We start from the raw sequence: 17,307 nt of genomic DNA on the forward strand, positions 1-17,307 counted from the left end.
CTCACACATTTTTCCGTTTGTATAGTTCAATTTTTGTGTACTGCAATAAAGATTTTTTTTCCAAGGATGTCACACCAGGAACCCATTTTGTTATACTGCAAATATAGATCTACAAATTTGACTACAAAATGTAAAGGCTGTCTGTGTTGCTACACGTGGGTTGCTATGATATAGCCAGTAAAATAAAGGCTTTTAAAATAATTTTTAAGTAGAGTACCTTGGATTTCCCTTTTTTTCAACACTTAATTGAATTCTCGACTCCAAATAGCACCTTCAAACATCTGACTGAAATTCCTGAGCATCCTGGACTTTTTTGTCTTTCGTAAGTCTACAAATATTGCAATAATTTCCTCAGTGAGCCATAGGCCTAATTCCCATTTTGTTATCTCTTTCAGAGATAGTGACTTATCAGACATTTTTAAATAAAACTTCAATCTTACAGCTTTTAATAGTAAAACTAAACAAAAAAATAGTTCTACAGTAGCGAGGACTTATTTAACATTGTGATAATATATGTTGTGTTCTTTGCGGTTGCTCGCTGTGAAATAGTTTATACAGTGTAACAGTCTTATCAGCAGAATGATCACAGGAAAAGGCACATTCTATCAATCACACTTTCAGTTTATTTACAATGAAAGTAAATTATAAATTAAAAAAAAAAAGATGAACGGAAACAGTTCATTATTTTACATGGAATAATAAACAAATGCCTTATTTTTGTACTAGTGAAACGGTTAACTTGCTCACTGGCAAAGTACACAACAATTTGTTATCAAATACCCAACAGTACCTGAAGGCAGCAGAAGTATTTCCATGTAAAGTGGTTTTGAGGTTGGTTTAGGGCTGGTTAGTCTATACATATGTATGTATATATCAAGACTTAAGTTCTTTGCATGTTTTACAGTATGAATGATTAATATATCCTTTTACAAAACAGGAATAGAAAAAATGAGGATCTTTGCATTAGTTATCCATGAACATACATGATCTTTAAACAAGACAAAATCTAAATAAGATCAACCATCTCGACTCTAAAGTTGTATTTGCTTACTTGCTGAACACAACAAATCCTACATATAGCAGCTGCACAATAAAAACGTTTTATTAGAAAAAGTTTAAAATCTACAAAACAGGAAAAATGTTTGTAACCAGGTTGTCCAGATTTACAGAGTTCAGAGTTCAGAGTTGGAGAGAAGAGGACTGTTTATTAAAAAGTCAAATCTAGCTTCCCATCCCACACCAAAAACCCATCCACAACATAAAGAAAAACTTTATATTCCATGTCGCATGATGTGACGCTGCAGTTCAGACTTGTTAATGAGGTTTCGTCCACAAAGCTCACAGGTAAACAGCTGGTCTTCAATAGTTGCTGGGCACAGGTCTTCCCCTGCCCCATCCGTGACTGTGAGTGCACCTGGAGAACATGGGAAATTAATTCAGGCTCAAATCATTTTCAGGAAATATTGAGAAATGGCAATAACAATTTCTAGGAGGCAAAGACGACATCTTCAAACTGCTTGTTTTTGACGTTTGACAGTAAAACATCTCAAAAATATTCAATTTACCACAATACCAAATGGAGAAAAACAAGAAGAAAAAAAACATGGCATTGATCAAAATGGGGCTTTTGTCCTGTGTGCTTTCTATATGGTGATGCCACTGGTGTTAAGTGGCCCTGTGAAATAAAGCTTTAATGCCAAACATTAAAATAACCGGGTGCCCGGATAGCTCAGTTGGTAGAGCCCATATGTAGAGGTTTACTCCTCGAGGCAGCAGGCCGGGGTTCGACTCCGACCTGCGGCCCTTTGCAGCCTTTTTTCTATTTTTGTTATTGCCACTCTTCATTCTAACCCCAACCGGCCCGTCAGACGCCGCCTACCAAGAGCCTGGGTCTGACCGAGGTTTCTGCCTAAAAGGAAGTTTTTCCTCGCCACTGTCGCACTGTTGCTTGCTCTGGAGGAAACTATTAGAACTGTTGGGTCCTTGTAAATTCTGGAGTGTGGTCTATCTGTATAGTGTCTTGAGATAACTCTTGTTATGAATTGATACTATGAATAAAATTGAATTGAATGTCATCCCCCGTCTCTCTCCCCTTTCATGTCTTCAGTTGTCCTGTAAAAAAAAAAAAGGCCTAAAAATTCCCCCCAAAATAATCTTAAAAAAAATAAATAAATACAATTAGTTAAGTTAGTTAAATGTAAGCACATTTACAACTGAGGTAAAAGTAAATCAGTAACTGTGTGATGCTATTAGTTAGAGGTCGACAATTTATTTTTTTAATATTATTATTTAGGGCAGAAGTGAAGATCCACTAAGATTTTTTGTGTTACCCTTTCTTCAGAACTAAATAAAGAACTCCTGCTGGTTGCTACTGTGTGCAGCACTACTATTGTTAAAATTGTTCATTTATTTCATTTGTTAAAGTTTGGAGATTTGTGTTCTCGGAAGTTTGATTAATGCTCCTACAGTAAGTGTACTAAACTTTATTTTTTATTCGACAAAGTTTATTTTCTTACCTGTTTTTTTAAAATATTTTTATACATTATTTATACACTATGTTTTTACATTATACATTTTAAATTTAAGTATACAAGTGCAGATTGGTGAAGTGTTCAATAACTGTTTTTGTGGAGAAATTTTGTGTATCTTAATTATTAGTGTTACATTTTATCTTTCAAATAGAGGTTTAAAACCAAGCGCATACCGGCCAAAATAAATCAGCAGCATTTATCGGCAGGCCCTGATTTTTAAAGATCGGCATCGGCCACAGGAAAAGCCATATAGTTTGACGTCTTCTATAAGTGTTCCCCTTTCCAAAAAATAGAGAAACTAGAAATCTTATGAAATTGACCTGACTGTCAATGCATTTACTGTATGCAGGAATGCAGTAGTTTGTTTCATGTGTGTAAAGATACTACATACAATTAGATTCTATCATTTAAGGCATGTCAAACAACGTATATCACACACTAGACGCGTCACACAGATGTAAGAAGTCGTTCTGGTATGTTGGACGGTATGTTCATTGATACCGGGAGTTAAAGTGCTTCTTTTTTCGGGAGTTGATACCAACAATAAATCATTTTGCAACTATTTTGATAATCAATTCATTGTTTCAGTCACTATCCAAGCAACAACAACAAAAAACCCTACTGAAGAGTTCCTGCTCTTCCACTGTTTTTTTCTTTTTGACACAATTGTAAACAAAATATCTTTGGAATGTTGGGCAGACAAAACCAGCAATCTGATGACATCATATTGGCCTCTAAGTGTTGTGATTTTTTGTTGTTCATTTTGAACATTGTGTCAAGACATCACTGGAGGGCAGGCAAAAACACTGTTGTGTGTTTGACCTGTTGCCCTCTGCTGTGCATTTCTTTAGCCTAATTGGGATCAATTTAGTATCTTACCTTCGGGCACATGTGAATTTACAGCTTCCTTCATCACGTCACCCTCATGTTTCTGATTTGGGCATCTGTTCTCATCGTCTTCAGTGATCATCTCATCTTCTTTGTCCTGATGTCGCTTTAGATGATCAATTGAATCTTCCATTTTGCTACAAGCATGAGGCTGCATTTCTTCTTTGAGATACTCGTTCTCAAGTACAGGCATTTCTTGATTGGGGTCTCTTACCTCCTTACTGACTATCACATTGTGTAGTTGTTCTTTTTTGCAGTTTGTTAACGAGACATCTAAGCTCTCCTTATGCCATATCATATGTAGTTCACAGGTGGGCGGAGGGGTTGGCAAATGCCTTTTAACTGTAAAACTTTCTTGCGCCCTGCTGTTATTTGCCTGTATATGTTCTTTCTTTACAAAGGCTGAAATTACCTCCGTACAAACACGATTTCTTGGGTTGTGGGCCAAAGTGATGCTGCCCTTTTCATCCAGTAATATCATCTCATTTTGAACATTACCTACAACCTCAGTCTCGATGTCCTCTGTCTTAACGGTTCTATCCCAATCGGCCTTCTTGTGTGTGATGTTGATGTTGCCATCCTCATCCAGCAGTCGGATATTACGAACTATATCGTCTTCTACCCTAGCCTCAATGTTCAACATTTTAAGCTCAAGATTATTATCGAGTAGCTTGTGGGCCTGTACTTTTTCAGTTATTTTACCAAATGTTGGTGAGCTCTCCTCAGCTGCCTCCACCTTTTGTCGTGTGAACGTTATGCTGCTGTCCTCAATATCTGGTTGTGCTGGTAAGACCACAACATATTGTTCTTGCTCATGCGCTTGGACAGAAGTATTTGGTTTTGTGTTTTCATACTGAAAGTCCAACACAGAACTCTTGGCAGGGCTTTCTTCTTTCCTTTTGTCCTGGCCTTTCTTCGGATATGCTTTCATGCTCTGTAGTGTAATTTTCTCCCTCGTGTTATTTTCTGCCAGGTTCTGAGCTTGTGTCTCATGAGGAACTTTATCACAGTCTGTGACAAACTCTTCGAGTTTCTACATCTTCACTGACATTGTAGTGGTGCTCCAAGTTAGGCGAATGTTCCTCTACCGGCATCCTATCAACCCTTGCTTGTAGCTGTTCAAGACTGACCGACCCACAAGCTCATGTTCCTCAGAACCTGCACAAAAGAAAAACAAAAATGTACAATACCCATACAGCCCATTTCAAGTGCAGAAAACGTTTCCATGGGCAATGGAACCATTTCCTTAAAAGGTCCCATGACATGTTGCTCTTTGGATGCTTTTACACACACACACACACACACACACACACACACACACACACACACACACACACACACACACACACACACACACACAACACACACACAACACACCCACACACAACACCACACACACCCACCACACAACACCACCACACACACCCACACACACCACACACACACACACACACACACACACACCACCTTAGTGGTCCCCTAATAATTGATCTGAAAGTCCTCTTCACGCAAATTCAGCTTTGGTTCAGAATTACAGCCACTAGAGTCAGTCCCACAATGAGCTTTCCTTAGTATGTATTGTATTTCTGAGCCTGTAGCTTTTGAGGAGGGGGAGGGGCAAGGTGGAGGCTGTGGGTGTGGCCAAATTCTCTTCGTAGGCAAAGCAGAGAAAGGGGAGGTTACAGATTGGCCCATCTGAGCTTTTATTTTCTCAAAGGCAGAGCAGGAGACCCAAGGCTCGGTTTACACCTATCACCATTTCTAGCCACTGGGGGACCTTAAGCAGGCTGGGGGAAAACATAAATCTTAACAAACCTGAAAATTAAATTTTCATGCCATGGGACCTTTTAAAATCAGGGACCTGTTCTTAGACCAGACAAACCACCACTAGTCCCTGCTCTGACGTTAGTGCTTTCAGAGGAACAGGAACCATTGTGGTCTCTCTACCTACTCCACGAGTAGGATCCCTCCACAGTTGTTCTTCCTGAGGTTTTCATATTTTATTTCCCTTTTAAAGTTTCTTTTTGGAGAGTTTTTCCTCATTCAATTTTAGGGTCTAAGGGCAGAGGGTAGAATATGTAGTGCAGATTGTGAAGCCCTTTTGGAATATTTGTGCGATTAAGCCATACAAATAAAATTGACTTGACAAGATTTGCAATGCTCGACATGCAGACACAAACCTTGCAGCAGCAACACCTTGTGTGTGGTTAAATAGGGTCTCCGGGGTCAACCCCAGCAATACTTTATTCTCTAAAATTGTTTTTATTATGGCTACTGAAGTGTGAAATAAAAGTGTCTGTGATTCCCTTTACTTTTTCCAAATTCAAGTACATTGAAAGTGGATCATTTACAATTCTGTCAAACACAAAAGGAATTCCAGTAATGCATAGAGGGGTTTAGTAACAAATCCTTACCTGATGCTTATCACTCAGGTGTGCCTCCAAGTTGCTCAGCCGAGTGCAGTCGAAGTAGCACAGCCGACATTTGTAGGGTTTGATGTCATCATGCCTCGTCATGTGCAAACGTAGGTTGTCAGCCCTTCCGCTTGTGAAAGTGCATTTGTGACAACGAAAAACGATGCCTTGAAGGTAACGTGACAGCTTCGAGCGACGCACCTCTATTGGCACAACCCGTTCCTCTGAAAAAAATAAACAAAAAACAAAAACACTGAACATAATGGGAAAGATTAGAATATGAGTGGGTGGGGAACACCGAATCTTGTCAAGTACCTACCGCGATGCAAGACGATGTGATCGATCATGTTATTCTTGTTCTTGGTCTGGTAGAGGCAGAAAGGGCAGCGGAGGTCCTTCTGTTGAGTGGGTTCTGACTGGCATGTAGAGTGCCCTGTCTCCATGTGCATTTCCAGGGTTTTCCTAATAAAGGCAAGATAAACAAGTGGCAAGTGTTTGGAGACAACTTTTGCATAACAATAATAGGTGGGTTAATTAAAAGTTTGTTAAAAGTAGGAAAAAAAAAACATTTACAGTAGTTCATATGTTGAAAAATCATCCCGTTTTATGCAGAGAAAAATACTGGTTGCATAATAATAATGGTAACTTACCTTAAACCTGTGAAAAAGTCGCAGTCCTTACACCTGAGGATCTTCTTTCCATGGCGATTTAGGTAGTGTCGTCGCATACTAGACAGGTATCCAGTACTGAAATTGCATAACTCACATCGAAGAAGTCTGCTGTCAGGTAACTTGGTTTCTAGCACATTTGATTGAGACGAGGCATCAGCCTGTGCCACCATGTTATAGTGGTCCAACTGTCGCTGCACATCTGGGGGCTCCAAGTACAGCGATTCTGTCAAAGTACAATCAATTACACATTTGTTTACAAAAAGTACAATTCACTGTTTAGGCCTTATTGCAAAAGTGTGTATTAAATATATATTTTGACAGTTAAAAACATTACGATTTATAGGACATAATAGGGATGACTTGCTTTCAGTTATTTCAGGTTCTTCATCAGGTTCAGGCCAATTGTTTAAATCCTCTGATGAGCTGAAGAGCTCCTTGTCGTCCCTCTGAGTACTCTCGTCATCTTGGTTGTCAGTCTCATCATGATCCGAAATCACATCTGAGCATTCAGCAATGGTTCGAACATGGGAGGAAAGACAGAACAACTTTCAATATCACAATACAAGTGCTTAACGGGCTACAGTCTGGTAAATTCCAAAACTTGGGTAAAGCATTATAGTTGGCACAACAGAGAATACGTAATACCCACAACTTTTGTATGTTGGCAATTCTTCAAAAAAGAAAACCATTCCAAGTGGGAGAACAATATGACTGCAACAGCCCATATTTAACAAGATTTGGCTGGATGTCCTTATTAGAAAATCCTCCTGATCAAAATCAGTGAGCAGAAATAATGCCTGGGTGATACAACAGATTCAATCTACACTTGGGTGACAGTTTATTAGATCCACCTGGCTAAAATCAATCTCGTCCAATACAACAGCCCTGCAATAAATCCTACCTTTAAAAAAGGATCATAATGTTTAGTGTTTAAGAGCAGCATGGCTCCACTGTGTGGTCATTTTGGAGGATGTAATTAGTGGTCAGTTAAACTGTCTTAGAAGTGTTTCTAAAAAGGCAGCTTACCCTGATTGATAGAATATTGGGGAAGTGTGTAGCAGTAACAGCTAATTTTTAAAACACCGTGTATGCCAGGATGTTCTTGTATTGCTGACAAATTAATATATAATTGGTGATCAGATATGTCAGCAGCTAAAAAATCCAATATAGTAACATATTATCACCAATTTCTTGAATTACGTAATAGTGTGTTATATACAAGTTACTTACCTTGATGTGTTCTCATAAAATGACTCCTCCACAGGCCCATGACGGCTGTCCGATAGGAACAGAAGCTACATCGGAAAGGCTTTATAGTCCCAGCTTTGTACAGGACGTATTTGTTGATGCTGTTGAGATTATGACAAAAACAAAACATTCAGTCAGATCACAGTTAGCTCATTACTAACCAAATAAAAATTGATGATTCTGGACAAAAAGGACATCAAATTGTGTAATGTATGTTTAACTAAATACCCAATTGTACTAATAATACTGTAAAAGTATCTTTAATAAAGTATTAATTAGCTATGTAAAGCTATTTGAATATGTGCAAAGGAAGCCACATGAAGAGCTCTCATTTATGTATGTGCCAACCCAAATAGCAATTATAAAAGTTTTTTTTACATAAACTAATTTGGGACTTTTATTTTCAATGGTGTGCATTGTAAAGAACAGTATTAAGCAATGAGGGACCACATTTTTTGCCACCGCTAAATGCGGACTGACTCTGCATTTTTCTTTTGACCCAATACCTAACTTAAACCCAAAAATGTTTCTTCTTACTTGTGCTTTAATACTGAGGTAGGCAGATTGTTCAGCTTCTGGATGGCTGCCACAGCTGCATGGCTGCGCTCATGCAAACGCAAACCTTTCAGGGACTTGAATGTCCGTCTACAACGTTTGCAAGCGTGCTTGACTTCTCTCGATTCCAGCTGTGGTTGTTCTACATCAGTGGGTTTCGAAGGTGACGACAGAGGACTTGGTGGCAAAGTTAAGGTCTCGACTTGTGCCGCATTCCACTTGGCCAGTTCCGCCACAGTTTCAAACGTGAGAAGTTTGTCTTGCCCACAGTCCTGGAATATGAAACACAGCAATAGTCAACAAAGTAGCTAAGCCATGTAGAACATTATCAAAAGTGTACATTTTTGAAAAAACTATTGGCAGAGTCAACATACTTTGATGAATTGGGTCTCTGGTGCTGTCGTAGTGACCAGTGATGCTGTTGTCTTTGCAGCCTTTGTCCTCCTTTTCTCACTCTCTCTGTGGCAATCCAGGTGATACCACAGCTTTCTGATTCCATTCATTTGTTTGTTGCAGTGGGTACACCTGTAAAGACCTGTACTACCCTTCCTCAATCCTTGTGATAACACAATGAAGTCCAGTATGCTATCTGAGCTGTGAAAAATACTGTAGTGGGCCGCAAGAAGCCTGGAAGAGTCAAACCTCAACTCTGGACACTTCCTGCATTGGATGGGTGCACTTTCCTCAGCTTCAGCTTCAGGCAGTTTGCTGGGACTACAGCGTTTGCGTTTGTTGTACTTCTCGAGCAGCTTGTAAATGGTAAATGGGTCCAGTCTGTGAGCCTTTTTGTAGTGACTTTGCAAGTATCTGCGGAAGAATCCTTTATAAGTACAAATGTGGCATTTGTACAACGTTTGCTTGTTCTGTACTGAAAGCGGGTCTGGAGTGCACAACTGGTTTCCGGCTCTGATTTCTGTGGCGCTCACTGCTGAGGTTTTGCTTTTTAAAGCCTCCAATGCGGAGCCCTGACAGCTGTGATCAGGTTGTTTCTCAGTTTCAATGTCAGCTGAATGTTCCGAAGCTGCTGCCTGAGCCTGATCATGGTCCCTGTCACAGTGGATTTTCAGTTTCTTCAATGATGCATAAATTAGTGGACATATTTTACACATGTAACCTCGTTCATTAGAAGCTTTTCCAATTGAACACTTAACCATGTTGGTTACAAGTATTTCATCTGTTTGAAGTTGATCTGCCCTGGCTATGACGTCTGGGTGCCTCATTTGGCAGTGAGTGAGTATGCCATGGTAGCTTGCATTAACATAGGGACAACTTGGACACTTGTAGACTAGTAATTTTTTGTTTTCCGCTGTCGTGCTAGATTTACATGTCTCACTATTGTTTTTCGTTTGCCTCTCATGAGCCTGCTTGTATACTGGTGCATAATATTTCAAGAAGCTGTCCTTTCCATGTTTCTTAATATAATGGCTTCCAAGTCGTTTTTTCTTAAAATAATATTTACAACACAGGACACACTTGTACACACCATCCTTAACCACTGAAACAGATACATTCTTGTGGTGAACCTGCAAGTGTCGACCAAGCGCAATTTGTGTGGTGCACCTATAAGAGCAGTGCTGGCACATAACTGCTGCATTTATATTCTTCCTTAAAAAAGAAGCCTGCGATACTGATCCCCTTTTGCTTAGGGTCTTATGTTGTTTCATTGTACACAGAGCCAATGGTTTAGGCGCAGGTTTCAGTGTGTTTGGAACAGTTTTTGCCACAGTCTCACTATGGTCCTTCTTGCAGTGCTTGTTCAGCTTCTCCTGCGTTGCACAGATTTGTGGGCAAGTTTCACACATGTAGCCACCAAGTCTCAAATTGCCACCAGAGCTATTCATTTTCAAACAGTCACCCGAGTTGTTTAAATGCGCTTCACCCACGTGATGACTGTCCGCCCTGGATGCGAGGGTGGGATGTTTCATCTGGCAGTGAGTGAGAATTCCTTGATGACGGGTATTTATGTAGGTACAATGTGGACACTTAAAGACATGCATGCGTGCTTGGACTTGCTCTTGCTGTTGTTCTGAATTTTCCGATACAGCTTCATGGTGTTTAATTCCACAGTGGACGTTGAGACCGTGCTGGTTGTGAAACCTTGCAGGACAGAAAGGGCACCAGAGCATTGCGGAGGACGCCGTTGCTTTAGGAGAACCAGATGACATGTCAAATTCCAGGGGCTCTTGGTAGGATTCAAATGAGCCAGGCATTTCATTGTGGTGTTCCACCTGCCTGTTTGCACTTGATCTCTTCCTCTTGATGACATTCAGGACAGAGCCGTCTTCTTTCACAGACCACGGATGAACAGCATGATAGTGGCGTACGATGGCTGACATGGAGCTATCTTTAAATGAACATGCTCTGCACGAATAGGTCTTGGTTTCATTTAGTCCAGATCTTTGAGATGACAAGCTGCCATCAGTGCCATCACTATCACTAATTCCAACGCTGTGTTTTATTCGAGGTTTCTTCGTTTCAGGAGGACCTGTATCAGAGCCAACGTACAACCGAGTATTCACATACTCAAGGCTTGGTCTACGTCCTGGGTGTTGTGCCTGATAGTGTTTATAGACTGCTGCTGCTTCTTTGTGAGAAAAAGCACATGTGTCACAGTGATACCCTGCCTTTAAAGTTCCTTGTTTGAAACACATTCTTAAAACATCGGTCACTGAGCGATTTGCCTTGTGGATTTTCCATATATGCCTCTTTAAAACATTTACATATGGAGTGCGGTATGGGCATCTATAGCACTGAAGAATCCTCTGTGTTTGTGAGGCTGTCATTGAGGGGGATGCTAAGAAGGATTTGCCATGCTTCTTTGTTTTTTCTTTTCCCGTTCCCCATAGGGATGTATGGTTGACATTAAGTTGTTTTCCAGTTGTATGTAGGTGCAATTTCTGGGTCTTCTCATGAACCATAGAGGTATACTGACGGACTTGTTCGCCATTAACCACAAATCCACGATGTTTTTTGCTGTAATGCCGCAATATGTAGTCCATAGTCCTCTGTCTATAGTTGCAAAAGTGGCAGAAAAGCATATCTTCATCACCCTCATTCATAAGAGGAAGAGGTAGGCGCGTAGAAAAAGATAACTCCTTTGGTTGAGTTTTAGATTTTTCAATTTCATCACGAATCAAAGCTGTATGTTCAATAATACTTTCCCTGCTGTAAAGAAGGTCTCTGTGAACTTGGTTTTGATGGCTCACTACTCCAATTACAGCTGGATTTCCATAGTTGCACTTTTGGCAGTAAAACAAGTTTTCTGCACATGCATAATCATTACACTTCATCACCAAAGCATTTTCTGCCTTATCCTCTTCATGTTGAAGCTTTTTTTCACTATATACATCATGTTTATTAGTTTTAGAATCAGAAGACGTAGTACTTGCTGAGGCCTCAGCTTCACTTTTAAGTTTCTTTTTCTGCACCTCAGCACTATACATTAAGATCTCTTTAATACTTGTTAGTGCATGCATAGCATGTTTTGCATTATGATGACCAATAACACTTTTGATTTTGGTACTTGAATAACTGCAAAACTGACAGTAAAACAATTTAGCCGTTGAACTGCAGAATGAACCGTCCATTCTAGCAGATACTTGCCTGTTGTGTTTGGTAGGCAACTTCTTCTTTTTACTTTGGTCTTTTGCAGATTCCACTTTCTTAGTTTCAGGAGACTCTGTTTCTGTTTCTATGTTGTTTTTATGTTTTGTTGCACATTCCACTTTCTTAGTTTTAGGAGACTCTGAATGAGTCTTAGAAGCTTCTGTTGCTTGTTTCCACTGTGACAGCTCACCTTTTTCTTTTGTTTTCTTAAAAAAATCTGAGCTTTTCGTTTGAGGTGCAGATTTTTCTGTTATTTTCACAGAGTTTGGAGACTTGACTGGCATAATCTGTGATGTTCTATGTGATGGGACACAAGATGACTGTTTGATTTTGTCTATTGTGACTTCTTCACCTGGGTGGTTTTTTTGGTAGTGGACATGCATGACAACAACTGACTTGTGACTAAAATTGCAGTTATTGCAATGATACAAGGCCACGTTTGCTCCCGGGGAGGTGGAATGTTGGGGTGAGGGTGCATTTTGGACTTCCTTAGATGGTGTGCAGGCCCTCTCAGGAGAAATACCTCCTTGTCTTTCTGGACTGGGTGGTTTGTCACACATATTTGACTGAGATGATCCCTTTTGGCATCCAGTCACCGAATATCTGCAGTACATTAAGGAATTATCCACTTTATGCGTTGGATGATTTTCCTTGTAATGTTCTTTCAAAGCCTTCAATACATTGGTGGTAAACGTACAAACAAAACATTTGAAAACCAAACTAAGTTCACGTGATAGTAGTGTGAATACATTTAGGGCCTCTGGATGATTTTCAGTGTAGTGTCTCTTTAGGAAAGCTTCACTTACAAACTCCACTGGACACTGCAGACAACGAAAGGTAGCACTCTCATCACTTGGATCCTGAATGTAAGCAGCGTTATATCTTACATAAGGGTGTTTGTTCTGATAATGGGTAGACACGCATGGGATTTCCATATCACTGTAGTCACAGTGCTTACAAAAATAAACCTTTGTGCTTTCCGTGTTTCCATTGACAAGACAAAGCTTGTTTTCTCCTTCATCTTCGCTAACTTCAAATGAAAACTCTGGGTTGCTTGACAATCGTTGTTTTCTTGCGTTTGCGTCCTCTGGGAGCTTTGTCTCATTTTTGACTGACTTTGCTTTTTTAGCAGGAGGAGGTTTTGAGCTTTCCTTGTTGGTCCTTTTGACAACATTGTCAGGAACTGTTTCAATGGATTGTTCCTTGGGCTTTGGTGATCTCCTGTCAGAATTCAACAAGTGATCATTTAGCAAAAACCGATGAGAAACACCAGTATCAATCATGTTGTGTTTGGCAGTGACTTTAAAGACACCGCTACTGTTTGGGCTGGGGCTTGATGGAGATTCTTGCAAAAGTATGGTTCCTTTGGAGCTGTCTAGAAGCTTTGTGTCATCGGCTAACTTCCCATTTGATCCAGATGCTGCTGCAAAGTACTTGGTAATGGTTTGCAAGGGCCTCTTGTATGTTTTCAGATCTTTTGAGGAGTTAAGTTTGCATTTAGAGTTTGAGGTAGACATAACTGAAAAAATGGAGGAAATCTCTTTTGCTCCTGCGGTTTCACTGTGCTGGTTTGATGAAATGACATTTTTGTCGGTCTCTGGGTTTTCAGAAATAATTAGATTTCCAATTATGTTCTGATCTTCAACATTTTTGTTACATTGTTTCTCATGTTGGTTTAAAGTGTCCAGGCTACAAGCTGTAAAATCACAGTGCTGGCATTCAAAATTATGTCCTGAACTGTTGCAAAGGTTTTCAGTGTTGGCTTTGTTAGACCCAGGGTATTTTAAGCCAACATCTCGGAGAGCAGAATCTACGTCAAAGCCATGCACCTGGTGGAGGTGTTCAAAAAGGTAGACCTTAGATTTGAAGAGGAGTGTACAGTGACTACACCTGAAAGACTTGATTTCAGACTCTTGATTGAGAACTTCATTCTGTGTCATGGGGCCAGAGGTGGCAACGTTCATTGAATCTACGGGTGTAAATAAGAGATAATGTTGAATGCTCAACTTGATTCCATGCACTACATTGAAACATTGTCAGAAAATTGACTGGGATAAATACCTTTTTGCATCTTGCATTCCTCTCTTAACCCAGAGCTGTGACACAACTACAGAATGGAAAGTATTAATTACTGCATTTCTCAAGGTACAAAACCAGTAACAGATATTTGATCATTACAGTGTTAAAGTTAAGTGCACTGTCGAGGTTTAACAGGGATTTTTTTAAATCATTGACAAGAGATCCACTGCGCGCTCCTAACGCATCAGGAAAAACTGATCAGCAGTACAGCAATGGCAGTAGAAACAAGTAAGGACATCGGTCAGGAATGCTCAACAGGAAAGGAAGGAGACGTAGCGTTGCAAGTCCAGTCCCTTTACAGATAAAATTGACTCGAACTCTTTTAACAACAAATTTGAAGGAAAAACTGGACAAATACAACTTACTAAAATAATCAATGCACACAAATAATATAACTTACTCACGCATGCAGACAATGGATGAGGCTTAAAATGCAACGTTTTGTATCGCTGGTAATGATAACGTGAAGAATCCACCATGTTCCGCCATTTTTCCCGCGACTACAACTCTCTCTGGCTTGTGCTTCCGCTTCGATAACAAAACTTCGATGGATTTACTTCACTTCCGTCATAAATCCCATAACCTTCACAATAAATTTCAGTATTGCAGCTGTGCAAAAAAAAAGAAAAAAAAAAGAAGAAGCTAATCCAACTTCACTTAATTCCATAGAAAGGACTAATGTTACTAATGATTAATTAACAACTAACATTAATTAAATGTACCGGCAATTCAATTTCGTAGACACGACATGTGCAAATCTAAGATAAATAAAGTGTAAAATGATCTATTTTTATGTAAATTTCTCTTTTATTTTACACAAAGGTTGGTATTATTTTTAACATTGAACTTAATTGTAGTGTTTCACTTTTGGTGCATCTCATGTTAAAAGGCAAAACAATTGTGCCTTTATTGTGAAATCACAGACAAATTTGACCGGAAGTACTTGTTATATTACGTTGCCTTAATAAATAAATAATTGTAAATATATTGGCTTGCCTTGTATCTCCTTTTAAATATATCAACTTGTGACATGTCCTTTAGGTTTTATATTGTTTCACGCAACGTAATGTAGGCTACTTGTGTGTCATAAACAAAAGTATCAAAGAATACATTTTTGCAACTTTGTTGATTATAGCACCCCTAGTGGTAAGCATGTGCACCAATTTGTTAGCAAAACAATTGATAACATGTAACATAACGTTAGGATATTGACAGCAAAAGATTATGGAGGACTATGGAAGTTATTAACTGAAAAGAAGTTATAGCTATATATCATAGTGCCCATGTTTTCTTCGATCTCTAATGTGTGCCACAGTCATCGGTTCCGTGTACTGACGTTGTTTCCTCCGGAGCAATGAACGGCGGACCATAACAGGACAGCGGCGAAGAGCTAACAGCATAGCTAAAGCAGTACGGCCATGGCATACATCTGTGTAGTAGTGACCCATAGTGCAGGGACTCCATAACTAACTATGTAGTTGTTTGTTTCCTTTAAAATTAACATTGTATCTACTGTAAGCTAAAGTGTAAGTTTGTTTTACCGTTACCTTACACTATATTCGGTTTAAGACACGTTAGCGTTGAACCAAATCGTTTGAACTAGCTAATGTTACTGCTAAATAAGCTAAGGTTAGCAGTAGACACGGGTTGTGGCTAATATTCATTATAAATTCTGAATAAAATGCATGACAGTAATAGTGTTTGCCTTTTTAAAGTATGAGTTTATCTACTTACTGCCTACATTACAACTGCTAATTATAGTTAATAGCTAACAGTTCAGAAAGACATTTATTGCCAAGTAACACTTACAAGGAGATTGCCTTGGTTGTTGGTGCATATGCAATACGTATACGTAATAATTAATATGAAATAAACAATATACATATGCTGCAGTTACACGCACACAAACCGCTAAAAGGTACACAACTCTCTGACACCTGAACGTTTCCGTTTTTTCGTGAAGCTCATTCACTCTATCACAAAAGAACTGCTTGTGGCAACAGAAAAGTTGTCCTCTGTGAAAAGCCATTGACAAACCATTGTGTGTGTGTGTGTGTGTGTGTGTGTGTGTGTGTGTGTGTGTGTGTGTGTGTGTGTGTGTGTTTATTTGTCTCCAGGGCATGACATGATGGAAAAAAGATAATCTGACCTCAGAGAAACACCATGCTCCCAGTCAAGCTGACCAGCAGGTTAACTCTGAATGTCCTGAGGAGGATTCACCATGGAGTTTCTTACCCTTGTCTTTACTCCTCGTCTAACAGCTTCCTTCAAACGGAAGGAGGGAGCACAAGAGAAGTGAGTCTCCGCTCAGATCCCAGTGTTTTAGGAAGAGTGTTTTACAGCCAGAGTGCTATCTTCCCGCCCCTCAGACTACACCAAACACAGCAATATGGGAGAAGATCTTTCAGTTTATCAGCTGCTACAATTGTGAATTCAGCACCAGCGCCTGTCCAGCCATACCTGCGATTGATGAGGCTAGACAAGCCAATTGGTTGGTATATTCATTTTTAATTTAAACCATGTATTTCTATGTATATTTTTTTAAGATTAAAGTTGATATTTGCTATCAAAGATATTTGAATTGGCATCAAAATACCATAATAATGCATTCCTACTTATTTAATAATATACAGACTATAATTTTGTCTAAACTTAAAGTGTGATGGTCTGTGCATTATTGTGCAAATCAACTTAACTAAATTTAACATAAGATCTATCTCTCTACCTCTGCAGTGTTGAGTTATTAAACTAAAAATGTCTGGTTAACCTTGAAAAAAGACTAAAATACATAAAAACTAAATGTCCACTCCAAGGTCCAATTTAGAATAACACTGCTAGTATTTTTAAAAGTTTGAACACAAACTTTGGGATTTAGTATCTTGCCAAAGACACTTTGTCATATAGACTGTAGGGGCCAGGATCAAATAATCAACCTTTTAATTATTATACACAACCACTCTACCTCCCAAGCCACCACTGCAACTGGAGTTGACCAAAGTGCTGTACAAGTTAATGTGGATGGCACAACATTAGCAATTGCGAGAAAAATAACATAAGAAAAACAACAATAATGTCAATGGACAAATGCATGGCAATATAATGATATGTGCAAAAATCTAAAAACAAAAACTGTGTGGGTAAAAGGCTTTGTTTCAGGTGTCCTTAACATAAGTCACATTTTCCTGCTTAGACTTTCAGATGCTAATCTAGGGCTGCAAAATTATGGTCAAAATGGTAATCATGATTATTTTGATCAATATTCAGATCATGATTATTATCACAACTATTTGTGGATTTTAACCAAAACAAATTTTA

General features: G+C 39.2%; 2 protein-coding genes across 7 annotated transcripts in view; one reads left to right on the plus strand and one right to left on the minus strand.

Annotated features, from left to right (window-relative positions):
* Nucleotides 1-603: 603 nt before the first annotated feature.
* LOC116689104 (zinc finger protein 462-like) lies at nt 604-14,516 on the minus strand. Its single transcript, XM_032515448.1, is given in 13 exon segments — nt 604-1,414; nt 3,411-4,446; nt 4,448-4,556; nt 4,558-4,577; nt 5,834-6,057; nt 6,153-6,295; nt 6,484-6,727; nt 6,869-7,003; nt 7,735-7,853; nt 8,290-8,579; nt 8,682-13,882; nt 13,975-14,020; nt 14,397-14,516. Coding segments are annotated over 13 exon segments (7,785 nt in total). The 5' UTR covers nt 14,472-14,516; the 3' UTR covers nt 604-1,271.
* Nucleotides 14,517-15,175: 659 nt separating this feature from the next.
* Nucleotides 15,176-17,307, plus strand: part of coq2 (coenzyme Q2 4-hydroxybenzoate polyprenyltransferase) — a 6,024-nt gene continuing 3,892 nt past the window's right edge. Inside the window, exons 1-2 of one of the 6 annotated variants that reach the window (XM_032515539.1) lie at nt 15,176-15,402; nt 16,110-16,483. In XM_032515539.1, coding sequence (XP_032371430.1) covers nt 16,156-16,483 — 328 coding nt within the window. In that variant the 5' untranslated portion in view covers nt 15,176-15,402; nt 16,110-16,155. Of the gene's footprint in view, nt 15,519-15,778; nt 15,791-16,109; nt 16,484-17,307 lie in introns of those variants that run through there. The other 5 variants (XM_032515537.1, XM_032515538.1, XM_032515542.1 and 2 more) reach the window with 5 other exon arrangements.

Source organism: Etheostoma spectabile, chromosome 5, assembly GCF_008692095.1.
Source record: "Etheostoma spectabile isolate EspeVRDwgs_2016 chromosome 5, UIUC_Espe_1.0, whole genome shotgun sequence".
Lineage (NCBI taxonomy): Eukaryota > Metazoa > Chordata > Actinopteri > Perciformes > Percidae > Etheostoma > Etheostoma spectabile.